The following is a 17920-nucleotide window of genomic DNA, read 5'->3' on the forward strand; positions in this document are numbered from 1 at the left end:
CATTTGATTAACCTACTATGGGTAGGTGGGCGTTATTGTTGTTGCATTGGCTCAACCGACAACTTTAATACGCAGAAAAAGCAGGGAAACCAAGAAGAAGCCGACGCAGGATCAGGAGCGGGAGCAAGAGCAGAAGAAAGTGGGTGAAAATGTTGCTGCAAGAAATGCATAAATACATAAAAAATTGGCCAGCTTACAAGCCGGTTTACATATGCAATGAGGCTGAGTGTATGTCTGTGTGAGGGGGAGTGTATGTGTGACGTTCTGTGTGTGCGTGTGTCTCGGTGTGTGTGTGTGTGTGTGTGTGTATTTGAGTGGGCGAGTGTTTACATTGTTGCAGCAAAGATTTTGCCAACACGTGTTTGCTTTCGCTCACATCCGCTTCCTGTTGGTTTTCCCTTGCCTTTGGTTCGCCATCTCGAAAGTTTTGACTTTAAGTTCGCCTACGTGACGGACCAGAAATACTTTCGCAAATGCCAGACACATATTAAATTGAATCAAAAACTGAATAACTTGAGCGAATCTGCCATCGCACTAGTTGCCAAGTATAACAAGTATAAAAACCAAATGAAACTGAGCTTATGAAACTTTAATAAAATGTAAAACTTTCAAAAGAAATATATTTGATAATGATGAAGTTGATAAATGTCCAAAATATATACTCAAAATTTATATTACAGATATGTACAAAATATATAAATATTTGTAATTTTTGTGTATAAGCAGACATTTGTACTTTAAATTTTAAACTGTAAATTAAATTCTATTAAATTTTTATCAGTCATTGGCAATTTAGTAAAGATTTTAAGTAAAGAGAAAGAGTAGTGCATAAAGTAGCAGAGATTTTTGATAAATTTTCCATTTTTGTGGAGATTAGCATTAATTGGACATTGATTTGATTTGAAATAGCAATGTTTCAATCACTTTGAAAAAACAACTATGACTATGCAAAATATTCCAAATCGAAAATGTTGACTGATGAAAAAGCTGCCGATCCTATGGACAACAACAAAACTTTCAAATTCTCTTTTCACTTCCGTCACCAAGGAATAAAATTATCATATATTATATTGATTGTTTTTCAATCATCTTCATAATGATTATTATAAACACTTTCATAAAACATAAAACATCACATCCATTAATTTTGAAGCTACAGCACAGCTTATGGAACGAACTCAGAGTGAATAAATTTATGAATATATATACATACATTTATTCTCATTAAGGAGAAACAAAAAAATAGCTCTGAGAGGGATATTTTTGGATTTTAGCAAAAAATATATATAGATAAAAAAAAAAAAAAAAATTTGCGTAATAAAAAAAATATCTCTCGAAAATATCGTCTATGTTTTGAATTTATTTCAAATTGAAAAGATGCAAATATATAAATTATATCTATTGAAATAATCAATATGATGTAAATTAAAAAAAAAAAAAAAAATATTAATTCAATTTTATTTCTTCTATTTTTTTAATAAAAGAGTTTATTTTTTGCGAGTTTTTCAAAAGTAATAAATAATAAATTTTTAAATATTTAATTAATTTATTATTTTTTGTGTTATTGTGATTTAACTAAAATTATTAATAGTTAAGTTAAAAAGATAAATTCTTTATTAATTTCCTCCAATGAATTTAGTTTAAGCAAAAACTTTTTTTTTATGACATTACTTAAACAATTAAAATGCAGAAAAACAAAATATAAGAATAATAATAATAATAATAAGAATAAAATTTATACAAGTATTCTAAACATTTCAATAAGTAATCATTAAAATATTTTATTTGATTGAATTAAGAGTTTATTATTTTTGTTCCTAGCCTTATAAAGTTAGCCAAGACAAAGTATTCAACAAACGTTAGCTGCTATTTTCAGCATGCGTAACATGCAAATTTTTAATAAAACTCCAAAAATTTCGGAAATGAGCAATAGCCGAATTCCCATTGCAAAGCTACCAAAATTGTTGGCGGTTTTTAATTGCTGCTCGAATAGCGATCGTCTTTATTTAGGTGAAATATTTCTGAAATAGCCCCAAACCTAAGCGAGTGTGCCTCTCTGTGTGTGTGTGTGCGTGAAAACCATGCATTTTCCGGTTTTAATGATTATAACACAATCGAGTGCATATTGCCTAATTAGCGGACAGCAGCGCCCGGACCCAAAATGCCGGCCGAGCCACATAAAGAGCATAAAATACATATTTGCAGCATACGCACATCGAGGCACAGACGCCCAAGGCTTTTTGCTCTCTCTCTCTCTCTCCCTCTCACTCTCTCTGCGTGTGTATGTGTGTGCGTGGTCCAGTGGCGTGCACAAGAGTTTGATGTGGTTTAACGTTTTGCAACTATTTCTATTATATTTAAATTTCAATAAATTTAGCCAAATTTATATTTGACTTTAATATTTAATAATAAAGAAAATATTAAAAAAAAAAAAAATTTAAAAATAAATGAGTTTTAACAATATTAAATTAAAATAGTGCAATAAATTAGTTTTTAATATAATAAATAAATAAATATTAGAACAAAAAAAATAAATAATTGAATATAAGTTTTAATGTTTTTTTTTTTAATATTTTTTTTTTAACATTTGCGCTGCTGACCAATAAGGAATATTCTTCTAAATATTTTCAAATAATTTTTAGTCAAATTGTAAATGAAGGAAATAGTTTCGTATAATATAGAGTAAAGTTTACTAACACAGCAGAATTTTATATACACATATAAATTTATATATTTTTTACGAAACTAATTATAAAAAAAATATATATATATAAAAACAAAATATCAAAAAACATTCGTTTTAGTATTGTATTATATACTATTAATGGCATTTTAAGCAAATAATAATACAAAATATTTTAAATAATAAAAAATATAAAATGGTATTTTTTAAATCATTGTTAATTCTTTAGATTGAAACATGTATTTTAATTTTTTAAATGAAAACCTAAAATTTATTATTTATAAACTGTATAATTTCATTAAAAGTATTTTAAAAAGAATTTATAAATTTATTACATAATTAATTAAATTAATATTATACTAGCTATAACTGAAACTTTTAATGGTATACAACTAAATATAACAATAAAAGTTTTAGTTCTTATAGGGGAAAATCTCAGCTGAAAATATATATAAAAAAAAAAAAAATAATAATTTCTGTATGGGATCGAATCCCGCTTTATTTGCTTTCATTTAATAATCTAGTATTTAATATATTCAGTTAAAAAACCTTCAGCTGCAGGCAATTCAGTATATGAAAAATTCTTTTCTCCTTTCAGCTTAGTTTATGGGTTTTTTTAAGGGCTTTATTTGATGATTTTGAAAAAATTGTATAAATGCTGAGTAAATATTTTGATAAATATTCGAAATAAATTAAATAAACATTAAGGTTCTCTCTCTTTTGTTTTCTCCCCAAGCTACGCAGCTAAACCAGCCAAATGATTGCGCCCCTTTGCAGATGCCACTGGGACGCGTATATTTTGGCTTGGTTATTGAATGGCCGTGCCACAAGAGAGAGGCGTTCAGTGGATGCATCCAAATTTCATGTTGGTTTTATTGCAAGTGCGTGTGCATCGCGCTGCTGCCTGTGGCGCTGGCAGTGGCACGTATGTGTATGTGTGTGAGTGTGTGCAATATGGTTAAAACAAACTGCTGCTATTTGTTAGTTTTGGCAAAAACGCTTCGGCTTTTCATTAGCCTTGTTTACAGTGCTGCCCATAATTAACGTTCCATATTTAATGCAGTTTAAATAGTTTCTAATGAAATTAACAAGCATGTATTATTGCCAGAGATCGATGCAGCAAAGGCATTTAAATATTTTAAAAATTTAGAAGAAGAAAATCTATTTTAATTCTTTATAATTTTATAAATTCCAACGAACTGTAATATTCAACTGGTCAGCACTGTACCTGGCAATTGGCGGAATGCTTTGCTTTATTTTTTCAAAAACATACAAATATATACATTTTCACATTGGTTGTGCAATTAACAATTAATTATCTTAGCTATATTTATGTAAACTTTTTGGATTCCCAAAATACTGCGTGAAGATGAAGCAGTTATTTAAATAATTTAATATTAACTATAGTTAATATTTAATTTTTAATATTCCTTACACAATTTTCAAAAATTTAGAATTAGTTCAAATATTCAATATATTAATAATTAATTATTATTTATTGAACCATTTGATGCTATTTTAATGAATAAATTTTATATAATTTAATATATTGTATATTTGATTTCTAATTATATTTATCGAACAATTTGTTCAATTTCAAATTAAACTTGAAACAAGTTCAATTGTCTGCCAAGGTCCAACAAACACTGAAAAATGATTCGACGAAATTTCTATGATTATTTCTGGGAAATTATTAAATAAATAGAACGGAATATCGAAGACCATATATTTCATAGTTGGAAGGGGATTAATGACAGCTGCTTGGTTAATTCTTGAGATGATCAATGCTCGATGATAAAAATAAAAAACAGCCTGGATTCTTGATAAGGGATAAAATAATAAAGGCGGAGCAATATATTCATTTTAAAGTCTAAAATTGAGAACAAAAAGTAAAGCAGAGAACATTTTTAAAAATGATGGCAAATCCTTCTTGTATAGATAATATATAAAATAATACATAAATATATAAAATAATAATATATAATATATAAAATAATATATCCGTACTGAGGAAGTCTCTATAGATGTTCAAGGTAATCCGTCTGTATCTATCGGCAGTCTTTAGTCAACCGTTCAATTACATCAAATTAACAGCGAAACACTCTAAACTTATCCCATTCTAATCCAATATTTAATTCCCAGAATGGGCTTCGTAGGAGCACACCAAATTACCCTCAAAGTACAATAGATATATCACCGTAGTAAAACCACCGTAAAATAAAGGTGTGCACAGGTGTTAAATGAAGGTATCTCCTAAATTATATTGTTGCACTAAAAGAAATATATATATTGTACGTTTGTATGTGAGGTGAGAGAACACGAGCATGCAGCACTAGTCAGCAGGGAGCACCGAGGACTACCATTCGTCATCCCCAATGGGCGGCAACTGGTTCAACGCGAGGCCCTTGAAGGCCGCCTTCCAGTGTGCCGGGGGTATGTCGGGGGGCTGGACGGCCGGCTTGGCAACGAACTCCAATTGATCATTTCCGAGCAGCCGACGACTCAGCCATAGAAAGGGCTGCTCACAGTTCACATTCTTCTTCACGGACATTTCAAAATATTCAAACTGTTTCGGTTGATCCGGGATCAGGCGATATGCTATTCCGTTACTCCGGGCCAGATCCATTTTATTTGCGCACAGGGCGACTGGAATGTTGCCATAGCGTATATGTATAGCTGTTTGCAGTACGGGCACACGCTGGAATGTACGGGTACAGCTGAAATCCGTCATAATGATGGCGCACTGTATATGCAGACAGTCGAAATCATCGATTTGATTGGAATTCCAAAGAGTGTAGCGTATATCCCCCTGACTTGTGTGGAATTCCAGCAAATAAGTCTGATATATCTTATTGGCACTGTAGCTCTTGACAAACTCGCCCGTTAGGTGGCGCTTGGCAAAGCTCGTCTTGCCCGATTCGGGAGCCCCGAGCAGAGCGCAACAGTACATCGGCACTTCCGTAGACATATTGTCTGATCTCCCAGATCTTATAAATATATATGTATAATTTAATAAAAACAAATGACATATACGGCCCAAACTTGGCCTATTTTGATTGGAAACTGTATGCTTTCAATTTATTTCTGTAGTTAAATCGTAAAATGTCTCCCGTTTTTCAATATGCCTTCATTTTCAATAAACATTTCATTTTCTATCACATATAAAAGTAATATTACTTTTACACTCAATTGTATCAAAACAAACATAAATAAATAAATAAAACATATATATTTAAACATATTCATGTTTTTATCAAAGGCATTCGGTGAATAGAAACGCAATTAAATTATGCTCGTTTTTATACCCTGAACCCATTGAAAATGGGAAATCAGGGTATAATGGTTTTGTTGAAATGTATGTAACAGGCAGAAGGAGGCGTGGCAGACCCCACAAAGTATATATATTCTTGATCAGGGCGACGAGCTGAGTCGATTTGGCCCTGTCCGTCTGTCTGTCTGTCCGTCTGTCCGTCTGTCCGTCCGTCCGTCTGTCCGTCTGTCCGTATGTTTGAACGCGTCGATTTCCGAAGATATAAGAGCTAGAGACTTGATTTTTTTTTTTAAATGACCGTATATACAGCGCGGACGTCGAGTTTGCTTTTATAATTCGATAAATCATCCCGTTATGTTTTTATCGAGTAAAAACATTCAAGTTCAAATCAGGTGCCACTATAGTTAATTGTGAATGATTTTTCTTTTTTTTAAATTTCTCAAATATTCAATATAATATGTAGATCATATGCTGAAAGTTTCATTACATTCCGTTCAGTCAAAAATTAATAAAAAATAATCAAATATTTGGCCAATTAACAAACGCACGTGCAGCAGCTACAACAGCATCGTATGCGTGTGCACACATACATTCAAACTTCTTCTAGAAACATTCGTTGAATCAAATCAGCTATTAGTTTCGTTTAGTTTTCGTAGATGGCGCAGCAGCAGTGAATGTATTTGAGTTTTGCCAGCGCCAATGGCATGAGTGGGGTGGCCTAGTGTGTTAGATGCATGACGCTCGATCGAGAAGTCGCGGTTCGAATCCCGATCGATGCAACTGATGTTAATTTTTTTTAATTGTTTCAAAATATTTTTATATTTTATTAAATGAGTTTGGTATTTTATTTATATTTTTAAATACATCGAAATTGAAATTTCAGCCATACTAAATGGGCATTTTTATTTGTTGGGTTCAGGGTAGTATCTAGTCGAGCACTCTCGACTAGAGTTTTCTTACTTGTTTTTTCTATATTCTATTCGTTATTGTCTCTAGCTTTTTGCTTCATCATCTTTTTTTTCCATAATGAAGCACGCTTCGCTGGGCGCTCAGAAAATGCAATCATGTCTGGCAGTTGGAAAAGTAAACAGTGTCGAAAAGATCAGGAGCAAAGAATGCTGCTTTAGTATTTAAAGTAAAAGTGTAGCTTTAGCAAGATTTGAGTATTAAAAAATCATTAAAATACAAAATACATTTCTCAACTTCTCCTTAGCAATATTTAATATTTTTTATTTACTAACATCATTTATTTAATAACATTTATTTTTTTCTTCAACATTTTCTTACATTTTACTTGGTGTTGCATACTTTAAGGCGTGCACTGTCTAAATGTTTCGCACGCACATCTGAAATTGAATGCAAGTACCGTTACGCGCTTAACACAATCACTAACACAATTATGTGTACGGAACACACACAAGTGGGCAACGAGCGCGATATTGTCGTTTATCGTTATTGTTGTAAATGCGCTTGGCTTGTCTTGGCTTAGCTTCGCGTAGCGTCGCGTCCGTCAACGTTGCGCACTAAAATCATACTAAACTAATTTACTTAGCAGCACGCACTGATTACACCAAGTGGCAGACGCTGCGCTTCGTTACTTTTCGTTTGATGGCATCGTCTGGCCGAACCGGAGAGTCGCGAAGTTCGTGTCGTTTGAAGTGAATAACGAAGTTGCCGACAGCGCAAGCCACGAAGTTTTTCGGTGTGTGTGTGTCTGTATGTGGCCGCACGGCCATTTCAAAAGAGAGCGAGCCTTCGCTTAAGAGATACATGCTAACAGAGCGCGATGCTGTTAACCATTAACAGAGCCCTGTTAACCATTTGCCTTTTGCGGTCGTGTAGGCGAACGACATGCCCGTAATTTGGGGTTTACCAATCGAGAATTTATTGTTTTACTTTGAGTATTAAATGTTTTGGCTTGACATTTGCTTTTTAGACAAATTAAGCTGCAATTAGGTTAAGCAATTAATCAATTAAAGCCATATGCCCTTTTAAGGCATGTGAACGCGTGTTTTCTTTTCTCGCTTTCAATTCATCGGTGTGGAAATAAGTTATAAATTTAAATGTTTTAATATTGTAAATATTATATATCTAAAAATATATATAAATAAGTCTAAATGGGAATTCATATGACATATTTAAGAGGGTCTTAGATTCTTAGATTCGATTAGGACATGGAATTAAGTGCTTTTATATGTATACCATATATTATATATAGTTCTAAAATATTTATTTTAGTTCTTAAATATTTAAAGTCTCATAATTTTACACCCAACTAAAATATGCGCAATTATCGAAATAATTGAGTTCACCTACCAGCTGGCTAACTAAGTAAGCCGTTACATAGCAAAGCCTTTAATTATTTAAAATGACACACACACACACGCTCACACACAAACACACGCACTCACGCACACACTCACACACACATTCGCACACACACAATGTCACTAAGCGGACGGCATCTATGCAAAAATCAAGCATTATTTATGCAAATTACAAACCATTATTATTAGAGTCAATGACCAACAACAAGAAAAGCAACCATAACACAACAACAACAAAAGCAACTGCAATACTAATCATAACAACAACAACGTAAACAGAGCCAAGTCAGCAGCAGCAGCAGCTGAAGAGAAAGCGAATCATATCCGTCATAGTCATAAGGGCACTGCCAACGCATTGGGGAACCAATTTGGCAGCCGGCATAAATAAATTTCCACTTAATGTAGGTCAGTGATGTGTTCGTTGCGCTCTCTTTAAATTGGCGCTCTTTCAAGCGTTCTACCATTGCCGCTCTCTTAAGCCGCGAAGCAATAAAGTTAGTAGCTCTGAAGTTATTTTTTCGGTGTTCCTTTTCTTCTTCTTTTTGACAGTTACTTCAGAACTGTCGCATAGCTGTTGCTGTCGGTGCGTCCCAGCGGACGCTTGCATAATATGAAAGCTGTTATGATGGTAATTGCTGCACTTCAGCAAAGTCGACGCAGTGGGAAACTGGGCGAGTAAGAGACAGAGAGAGATAGAGATAGATAGAGTATGACATAAACTATTTTTGTTTCATATGCAATTAACTTTTAAGCAACATGTCTCGAAGCAAAATGTGACAAATATCATATTTCTTCTGCATTTACATTTTAAGTTAAATAAATTATTTCCAATTTAAAAGTACTTTACCTTTGGCATACGGATGGCTATAAACATTTCATACCCCAGAGTCAACATTTAAGCATAAGTACCACATCTCTTCATCTCTTTCCCACCGGCTGTCCAGTTTCCTTTACAAACGCCTGCGGCTACATAAATAAAACTACAAATGCAAATGCAAACGCAAACGAAACCGAAACTGAAACCAAAAACCGAAACCGAAAAACGAAACGGAGCCAGCCCAAACACTCAAATACATTTCGGGTGTTTTTTTTTTTCTTTCTTCTTCTTTTGCGTAGCATGTTGGAAGCTTCCCCCGTCCACTTTGTCGTGTCGCTCTCACACTCTCCTGCTTTCCACTATTGCAGCTCAAGTTGGAGAATTTATGTGCAAACTCACTTAAGCAAGAATGTTTATGCGTTTTGTACGTGTTGGTTGCTGTCGCTCATGTGGCTACCCCTCTCTCGCTCACTCTCCCACTCACTGACACTATACCTCTTCACATTCGGCTGCTCTAGCTGCTAACTCAACCACCTTCTGCTTCATTTTGTCATTTTCTTTTCTTTTTTGCTCTCTTCTACTTATACTCTTGCGGAAGTTGTTATTAATTTGCTGTGATGTACATATGTAAGACATAAAAGATGTGTGGAATGTTGTATTATTCGTAAATGTGAATTAATTAATTAAAGTAGCTATCAATTTCTTTTCTTTTTCTATTTGTTGGAAGTAAATATTTTATTATTATTATTATTATTATTATTATTACTTAACTTCACATGCTGGTAAGTGTATTCACTCTCCGTTGCCCCGTTTCGCTTTTTTGTTTCGCCCTTCTACTCTTTGTAATTTTTGAATGCTGCTCTCTCTTGGAACACGCACGACAAAGTGTAATGAAATTTTTCGGATGCTAATGACTTAAATGCATAGGAATTTGTGCAAATGGTCCATTGGCTAATTGCAGCGGCACTTGATTAAAAAAAAAAAAAAAAAAAAAAAAAAGGAAAAGCCAAAGGCTTAGATAATTAATTTTCCACTAACTAGCAAAACGCCCGCATTCAGATAGATTAGGGAAAATTTAGCGGAGTTAGACTGGAAAAAACCTAAGGCACTAGGTTTGATCAAATTACATATACATATATGTTAAAAAAAAAAACTGTATTGTATATAGATAATTGATATTATTTGTTATACAAGTTTAGTTTATGAACAAATAATACAAAAATATATAAAAAATATATATACTTAATATTGCAGATCATAAACATATTATAGAAATTATTGTTAAACATTTCAAAATTAAAGTATGTAAAAGATTTGAGAAAATAATTTAACAAAAATTAAAATAATAAAATACTTAGTTCCTTCTTAGCAAAAGAGTTTTCTTTGGTCAACATATACAATATCTGATATAAGCATAAGGGAAAATAATAAATAGCTGAAAACAATTTGTAAATATTAAATTGAAATTTTTAAAAATACAATTTTGGTATTAATAATAAGTATTAATAAAGCCCTATTGAATTACTCTTCGTGGTATTTATATATATCATATATAATTTAGTTAGTTAGTTAGAAATAATTATTAATTTTAATTAAATAAAATAGAAATAATATATTATTAATAACAAAAAAATATATATATTTTTCATTTTAAATTATTTTGTTTTGCCAATTTATAATATGTATATATTTTAATGCTTTAAAAATAGTTGTTGAATTTAATTAAAATACACATACCCTAATAAAATCTACTGAAATATCTTTCATGCTCTTTCTCTCTCTTTCCTTCCTGTGACAGCTCACCAAGCAATGATTTCATTACGTTTAAGTAGCGATATCTAAACTTCGGGCCCATTGTCGTGCCGGCAACATGGAGGCCAATTATGTAGCACCTTAAGCACGAGTCGCATTAGATCTATTTACATATAATTAGCGCTCCACTGGAATACCGCAGTCGAGGCGACGCAACGCAGCGCAGCTCAGAGCGACGCGACGCAACGCGACATTTCGTTTCATTGCGTTCGTTTCTTTTGCGTTGCAATTTTTTTGAGTGGAATTCTTTTACAGTTGGTCGGCGCTCACGACTTGCACAACTTTGACAATGAAGTTGCAATCGTGAAGAAATAGAATAAAGAGAAAAGGCGGAAAATGAGATATACATACATAGACACATATATATATATAAATATGTAAGTATCATTGGCATGCACAAAGTTTGGCCGGGAGGCAGGGGAACGACGAGCAGGTTTTTCAGCTGCCGTCAAGGCGCCAACTTAATAAGGCAACCAAAATGCCCAGCGGGTGACGAAAGGCACTGCATATAAAGAGCAAATGACATAAAGAGAGTGCGAGGCGGGGAGGAGAAGCGTAGAAAGGGAACAACGCAAAGATAAGGAGAAGATGAGATTGTGCTGCATACTTTAAGGGGCTCAGTTGACAAGCTGCCAGGGCAAATAGAAGGAGATCTTAAAGGGAACACAAGAACGCAAAGCTTAATATAAAAAAGTCTTCAAAAAATAGATGAAACATTAAAATACATAGGAATATAGATAGATATTAAAATGAAATAATATTAAATTTAACATGCTGGAAAAAGTCTATAGCTGTCATATTTGATTAGAAATATATACATAATTGTATACACATTTATTTCCCCATAAATAGTCATGATCTTTTTAATACATTTTTGCATGTATTTTCATATAACTCAGACAAACAAAAAATGTATTTATTATTTATAGGATAGTGACTTATCTTAGTCCTACTTTACACAGGCCAAGCTAACAATGAAAGAATATCTTTATATTTATAAGAATTATAGAAAAAAAAAACTTTGACGTTGATTTCTATAAAAATTTTTACTACGTTTCCTTTTTCGGTGCTATTAGTTGATATGGGTTTGCTTGCTGTTTCACATTTGATGTATCCAAAAATTATATGCAAAAAAAAAATATATATATATATATATATATATATATATATATAAATAAATGAATAAAATAAAAAATTAAAATATATATTTATCTTAAGTGTTGTAGTTTGAAAATGAATGTATTTTAACATGTATACAAAAACCTCAACAACTATTCTAACCAACTATAGCTAACTGTCCAGTTATGCAGTTAAATAAACTTAATTTTGGATTCCTCAATTCTGCGTTAAGTATTTCAAACTCCTTATAAAACTGATTCGGGACATTCTTGAGCTATTGATAGATGAACAGCTGCTGTCTGTCTGCCTGTCCGAGTCTGTTCGAGTGTCTGAGTGCCTGACGAGCCTAAATCATGTTTGGCAATTGCTTTGAAATGATGATGATGTTGTTGTTGTTGCTGCTGCTGCCACAGCAATTGCTGCTGCTTCTGCTGCTGCTGTTTGGCTTTAGCGAGTGCTCATTAACAAGTTGGCTTGTCAGCGATTTCCATTAACCCGGCCAACAGGCATCGCTGGCCAGCGCGAAATGAGCGCAATTTTGATTAAGAATCTGTGGCAGCAGCTGGCAAGCGGCAGGTAGCTGCCACATGTTTGGCTGCAAGCCACGCAGCATGCGAATGCGGCCAAACTAATTATGACGGCAAACGCTCCGCTGCTAAGTCGTAGCTGTGAAATTCTGTAAATTGATAGTGCAACCGTGTGCAGCATGTGGCTAACAGTGAGTGTGGCAAGTCGATTACCACCAAACTCACTTAAGCTGCAATCGAAATAGAGCAATATATCTCTCTCTTTCTCCTTCCCCCTCTATTTGTCTATTTCTCTATATCTGTCTGTGTTTGTCTCTCTGCTTCTGTCTTTGTTTATCTCTCCTTCTCTCTCTCTTTCTCGCTCTTAATCTGTCTCAGCTTGGGTCTGTGCTTATATCTTTGTTTTTCATTTTCTGTCTCTCTCTCTCTCTCTCTCTAGCTCGCTTTATCTGTCTGCTTACGTCTCTGTTTATCTATCTTTCTCTTTCTCTGGGTTTCTCCCTCTTTCTCACTCTTTTTTTTTTTCTTATTCTCATTGTCCCTCTCTCACTCGCTCTCTCTCACACATACACACCCATATACAGTCTCTGTTTCTGTATCTGAATCAGTTTACCTTTCTATTTATCTCTTGAGCTCCCAACTACATTCCACAGTTACTTTTTAGCTAACATTAAGTAATATAAATTACTATTAAAATATTACAAAAATATATATATAGCAAAAATCGGAAATAAAGGAAATCGGGCGTTTTCGACTGAAGGAATACTCATTAATATACTGCAAAATAAATCATAAGTCATAATGAAGATAAGCACAAATATACATATGTTCCAAATTTAAAGTCTCTAGCTACAATAGCGTAGAAATGGTTTACTTTCACACGGACGAATTGACGAGCAGACGGACAGCTAGATGGACCTTGAGCGAAACCAATATACTCATTTGACTTTTGTGAATGAGTATATAAACGAAAAGTTATTAGACGAATTTCAAGCGGTGCTTGATTTGATTGCCAAGCCGCAAAAATATACGCACAGCATGTTTTGTTGAAGTGCACAGCTAATTAAATTTCACACAACAGTGCCTCACAATTGTCCATGCACGCTCCGCCTAACATATTTTAGTGCACTCAACATTATTCGTATTTGAAATATTATTGCCAGACTGCGATGGCTGTGCAAATATTTGCTTAATGGCATTTCATATGCATACAAAAACATAAACACACACATATGTACATACATATATAAATACATATTTATTTAAATAAATATTGATATTTATTTTGTTTATTTGGTTTTTACATATAGAATTTGACACGTTGAGTGTCATTTAGTACATTAATCCGTGAAGCGCAATAATCTCTCTTATGAAGCCAATAAAACTGCAAATGGAGTTTATTTCAGCGTTGAGAGCTTAGCTTAACTAGAGAAGAGCAATCGCAAAAACTGTTAAACTAATTGAGCTCTGCTCATACACAACATAAATTATGTAAATGTGCTGCTAATCGGCAAAGAAAATGTTAGGCGATTTTAGCATTTCATGAATTTTGTATTTAGTTTTATAAATATTTTAGGAAGCATATTTAAAGACTGCATTAAAGCAGATATGTTTATTATATATATATATTTTTCTTTTTTTAGTTTTTTAGTTTAACTGTTTCCCACAATTGAGTCATAATGATACTGACTCTGATAAAAGACTCAGTACATTACTCAATCTTGATCATTGAGTCTTTTAACAGCGCTGTTGCCTCATTGTCGCTCAGTCGTGCTGTTGAGCGTTTCTCTTTGTACCATCCACTCACATTTGAAGGAAATACTCAGAGAGCAACTGATTGCTTCGGCTGTTAAAGGAGCATGCTCTCGATCAGATTGGTTGAGTGAATGGAAAAGTCTTTTGCATGTGTGTGTATTGGTATGCTCGCTAAGCAGAGAGTTGGCGTACATGTGTATGTAAATGGGAAGAGCGTTTGCATTGACTTTTGAGTTACATGCCAACAATATGTATACATTTGCTCAGTTAATGACTCTTATCTTATTGTATATTAATACTTAATTATGCATTAATAATGCTTAAATTACTAATCAAGAGCTGTTCTTAAGGCATTTTTTGTACAATCAGAGGAACATATATATACAAAACTGGTATTTTTAAAACTGATGTTAAGTAAGAAGTAACCAGCAGGAGGGCTGTTGTTGGAGTTATGCTATTAACATAATGCTGTTGATAGCATAGCAGACGGTGTGCGGGAGGAGATATTCCTGATATTGCAATATGGAATTTACAGTTGTAAAGAAAATGTTCATAATCGGTGTTTAAACCCAATTGTTTGTAAATTATTCAGTAGTATATAAATTACATTATTTTCTTGAATACTAATTCTATTTAGTTTTATTTATATATACATATTTGAAATAATTATTAAACTGTTTAAGCGTACAATTTGCTTGAATCGTCAAATTGTTGCTGCTCTCAAGTTTAGGGCATTTTGCCTCGTCTGACAACGGTCGTTAAGTAAAATGTTTTGTTGTTTCTCTTGATGTATTTATTTATTTATTTGATGATTAAGGAAGCCAGATATGTGAAAGGCATAAACCCAAATGCACACACACCCACACAAACGCCCACACACACACACAAACACTCATACACCAGCTGTAATTTTGGCGGACGATTTGAAGCGTCGCTAAATGAAAATTAATTGCAATTACATGAGTACAATTGCGTTTATGTATATAAACAAAAGCATCAAATATATATATATATATATATATATATATATATATATATATTTTATTTCTATTTTACGTCGACACGTGCTGCTCAATGTGGGTAACCAATCAATCAATAAATGGGCCATGCATTTGCTATGCCCATGTTTTGAGTGAAATCAAATGTTTCACATGAATTCAAACAAAACAAGCTATTGATGGCTTCAGTGGGGAGTACACGACTAAGAAATACCTACACAGAAGAAGTATAAGTACAGAAATAATATACATTATGAAATATTTCGCTTATTGAATAACTTCTGATGTATATATATTATACTGATATATTATATTATAGATAAGAAAATAGGTTTATGCTTTTCAAATTTAGAATAGCTCCAATCTGTTTAAGTTTTTGTTTTTCAAAATTTTTATAGTTCTAAATTGTTAACAAAAATTCAAATATTGTATCTATAATTAATGTTTTTGATTATCCAAATTTGTATAGTTTTCATCTGTTAGTGCCTCACAGGAACTTAGCTATATTAGCGTGTATAATCTTCAAAGTGTGGTTTGACAAACCATTTAAAAATATCAATTGTTGTCGATGGATATATACTACACATAGTAGACAATTCATTAACAGATATGCAGACAGATCTAGATGGATTTGTGCTAAACCTGAAGTCATTAGTATTAATAGCATATTCACTGTATATTATCGGAAAAGAGGAAAATATATAAATACAAACAAATATGTGTATTCATTACAGAAACACTTAAAGTAAATAGTTGAATAGTTCCCTCGTAATTGATTTAAAGAAAATTAAACTATCGATTTTTATCGATGACAAGCAATGGTACGAGTTATAGAAAAATATAATGCTAAGCTCTAACTTACTTTTATATAGACATTACTATTATAGGAATGGACAGATACGCTGTCGAAAGGACGAACAGTCAGACGGATGAACACCCAGGCGGACGAATGGATAAAAATGGCTCATCATGTCGATCAGGACTTTACTTTATCGGATCCGTGAGGCATCCCTTTGCCTGTTGCACAAAATCCGTATCCATTTTTGATGGGTAAAAGAATGCCCATAAAAAAAAAAACACAAGTGAATATATATGAATATATAAATTGATATGTAATTAAATATATATGTATGTATGTATTTATGTTGCAAAAAGTAAGGAAATTCATTTAAACTAAGGCCAAATCAACTGCCACACTCTTTGAGCAATTATAATAATTTTATAATTTTTAAATTTCACATATTTCTTGGCTTTTTCTCTCACAGAGAGCCATATATGTGTGTGTGTGTGTGTGTGTGTGTGTGTATGTTGTGGCACGTGTGTGCATGCAAAAACGTGCTGTCAATAAAAGATTTGCATCGTGCAAAAAAACAAAATTTGTTGTAACATTTTTTGTAAGCATTTGCCGAACGTGATTTGAGTTAGTTATTGAGCATAAATCCTGCAGCAGGACCTTCTGCTCCTACCGTTTCTTAGTCGTTGCCTCGTTGTTGCCTCGTTGTTGCCTTGTTGTTTGCTGAGCTGCACAGATTTGCGATAGAAAGCGCTGCAATTGCCTGGCCCTCTGGCCACCTAGATATATATGTAGATGTATGTATATACATACATATATACTCATCTCTGCTCAGCTCAGCTCTAAGGAAATTCTTAAACAACATATTTTGCAGTAAATATGCCAGTGAATAGATTTTATTAATAGATTTATTATTTATTAAACAACAAGATTGTTTCAACTCGTGTTTCAACTCGTACCGAACATTTCTATCAAATTCTTGAATTGTTCTGTTAGACTTTGGCCTTGTTATGGCAACAGTTATAAAATGAATTACTCCTAAAATCATGAAATTGTAAATAGAAAATTATATAAATTGCAAACTATGAGAGAAATATGGAAATTGTAATGTAACAATATGTCATACGTTAATTGGAAGTGACTGACTTAGAGCTACCCTGCATCCTACGCAGAGCATGTCACATGTTTATACTCATTCACAGAAGTAAAGAAAAGTATATGGGTTTTCCGAAATTTGGCTGAAAAATTATTTAAATTGTTAAATGAAAATTATTTATATATATATATATATATATATATATGTAAGTATAAACCATAAACAATCAAATATATATATATATATAAAAAAAAAAAAAAATAAATTTTTTTTTTTTTTTTACCATAAAATCTTTTAATGGCAATCATAATTAAATATGTTTACTTATGCGCAACACCAATCGACGTTTGTTTGTTTATTTCGAGCAATTAAAACACCAATTAGCAGTTGATCTAGGTAAATACGTAAAGCACCTGGTGAATGCGTTAAAAATTAACTGCCAATTGGCTTCAGGCTGATTGAATTATGCATTTCTTCTGTTCTTTGCATTTTCCATACTGCATCAGAAAGTTGCCTTCAATTAGCTCAACAGCTTTTGAATACCTATTCACTTTATTTATTATTATTATTTTTATACCCTGAACCCATTGAAAATGGGAAATCAGGGTATAATGGTTTTGTTAAAAGTATGTAACAGGCAGAAGGAGGCGTGGCAGACCCCACAAAGTATATATATTCTTGATCAGGGCGACGAGCTAAGTCGATTTGGCCCTGTCCGTCTG

General features: G+C 32.9%; 2 protein-coding genes across 3 annotated transcripts in view; both read right to left on the bottom strand.

The window, feature by feature from the left end:
* Positions 1-7490, bottom strand: part of LOC6576765 (cell adhesion molecule 2) — a 73284-nt gene extending 65794 nt beyond the window's left edge. The window contains exon 1 of one of the 2 annotated variants that reach the window (XM_044008565.1): positions 7242-7490. The gene's annotated coding sequence lies outside the window, so the exon portion shown is untranslated. The remainder of the gene's footprint in view (positions 1-7241) is intronic. The other variant, XM_032728378.2, reaches the window with a different exon arrangement.
* LOC6576766 (GTP-binding nuclear protein GSP1/Ran) lies at positions 5040-5651 on the bottom strand. Its single transcript, XM_002002716.1, has one exon. It carries the CDS (start codon positions 5649-5651, stop codon positions 5040-5042), a length of 612 nt encoding a protein of 203 aa, XP_002002752.1.
* Positions 7491-17920: the final 10430 nt, after the last annotated feature.

Source organism: Drosophila mojavensis, unplaced genomic scaffold (assembly GCF_018153725.1).
Source record: "Drosophila mojavensis isolate 15081-1352.22 unplaced genomic scaffold, ASM1815372v1 contig_36, whole genome shotgun sequence".
NCBI classification, from domain to species: Eukaryota; Metazoa; Arthropoda; class Insecta; order Diptera; family Drosophilidae; genus Drosophila; species Drosophila mojavensis.

Coding starts and splice junctions, on each gene's coding strand:
- LOC6576766 (XM_002002716.1), bottom strand. CDS start 5,651: ATGTCTACGGAAGTGCCGATGTACTGTTGCGCTCTGCTCGGGGCTCCC.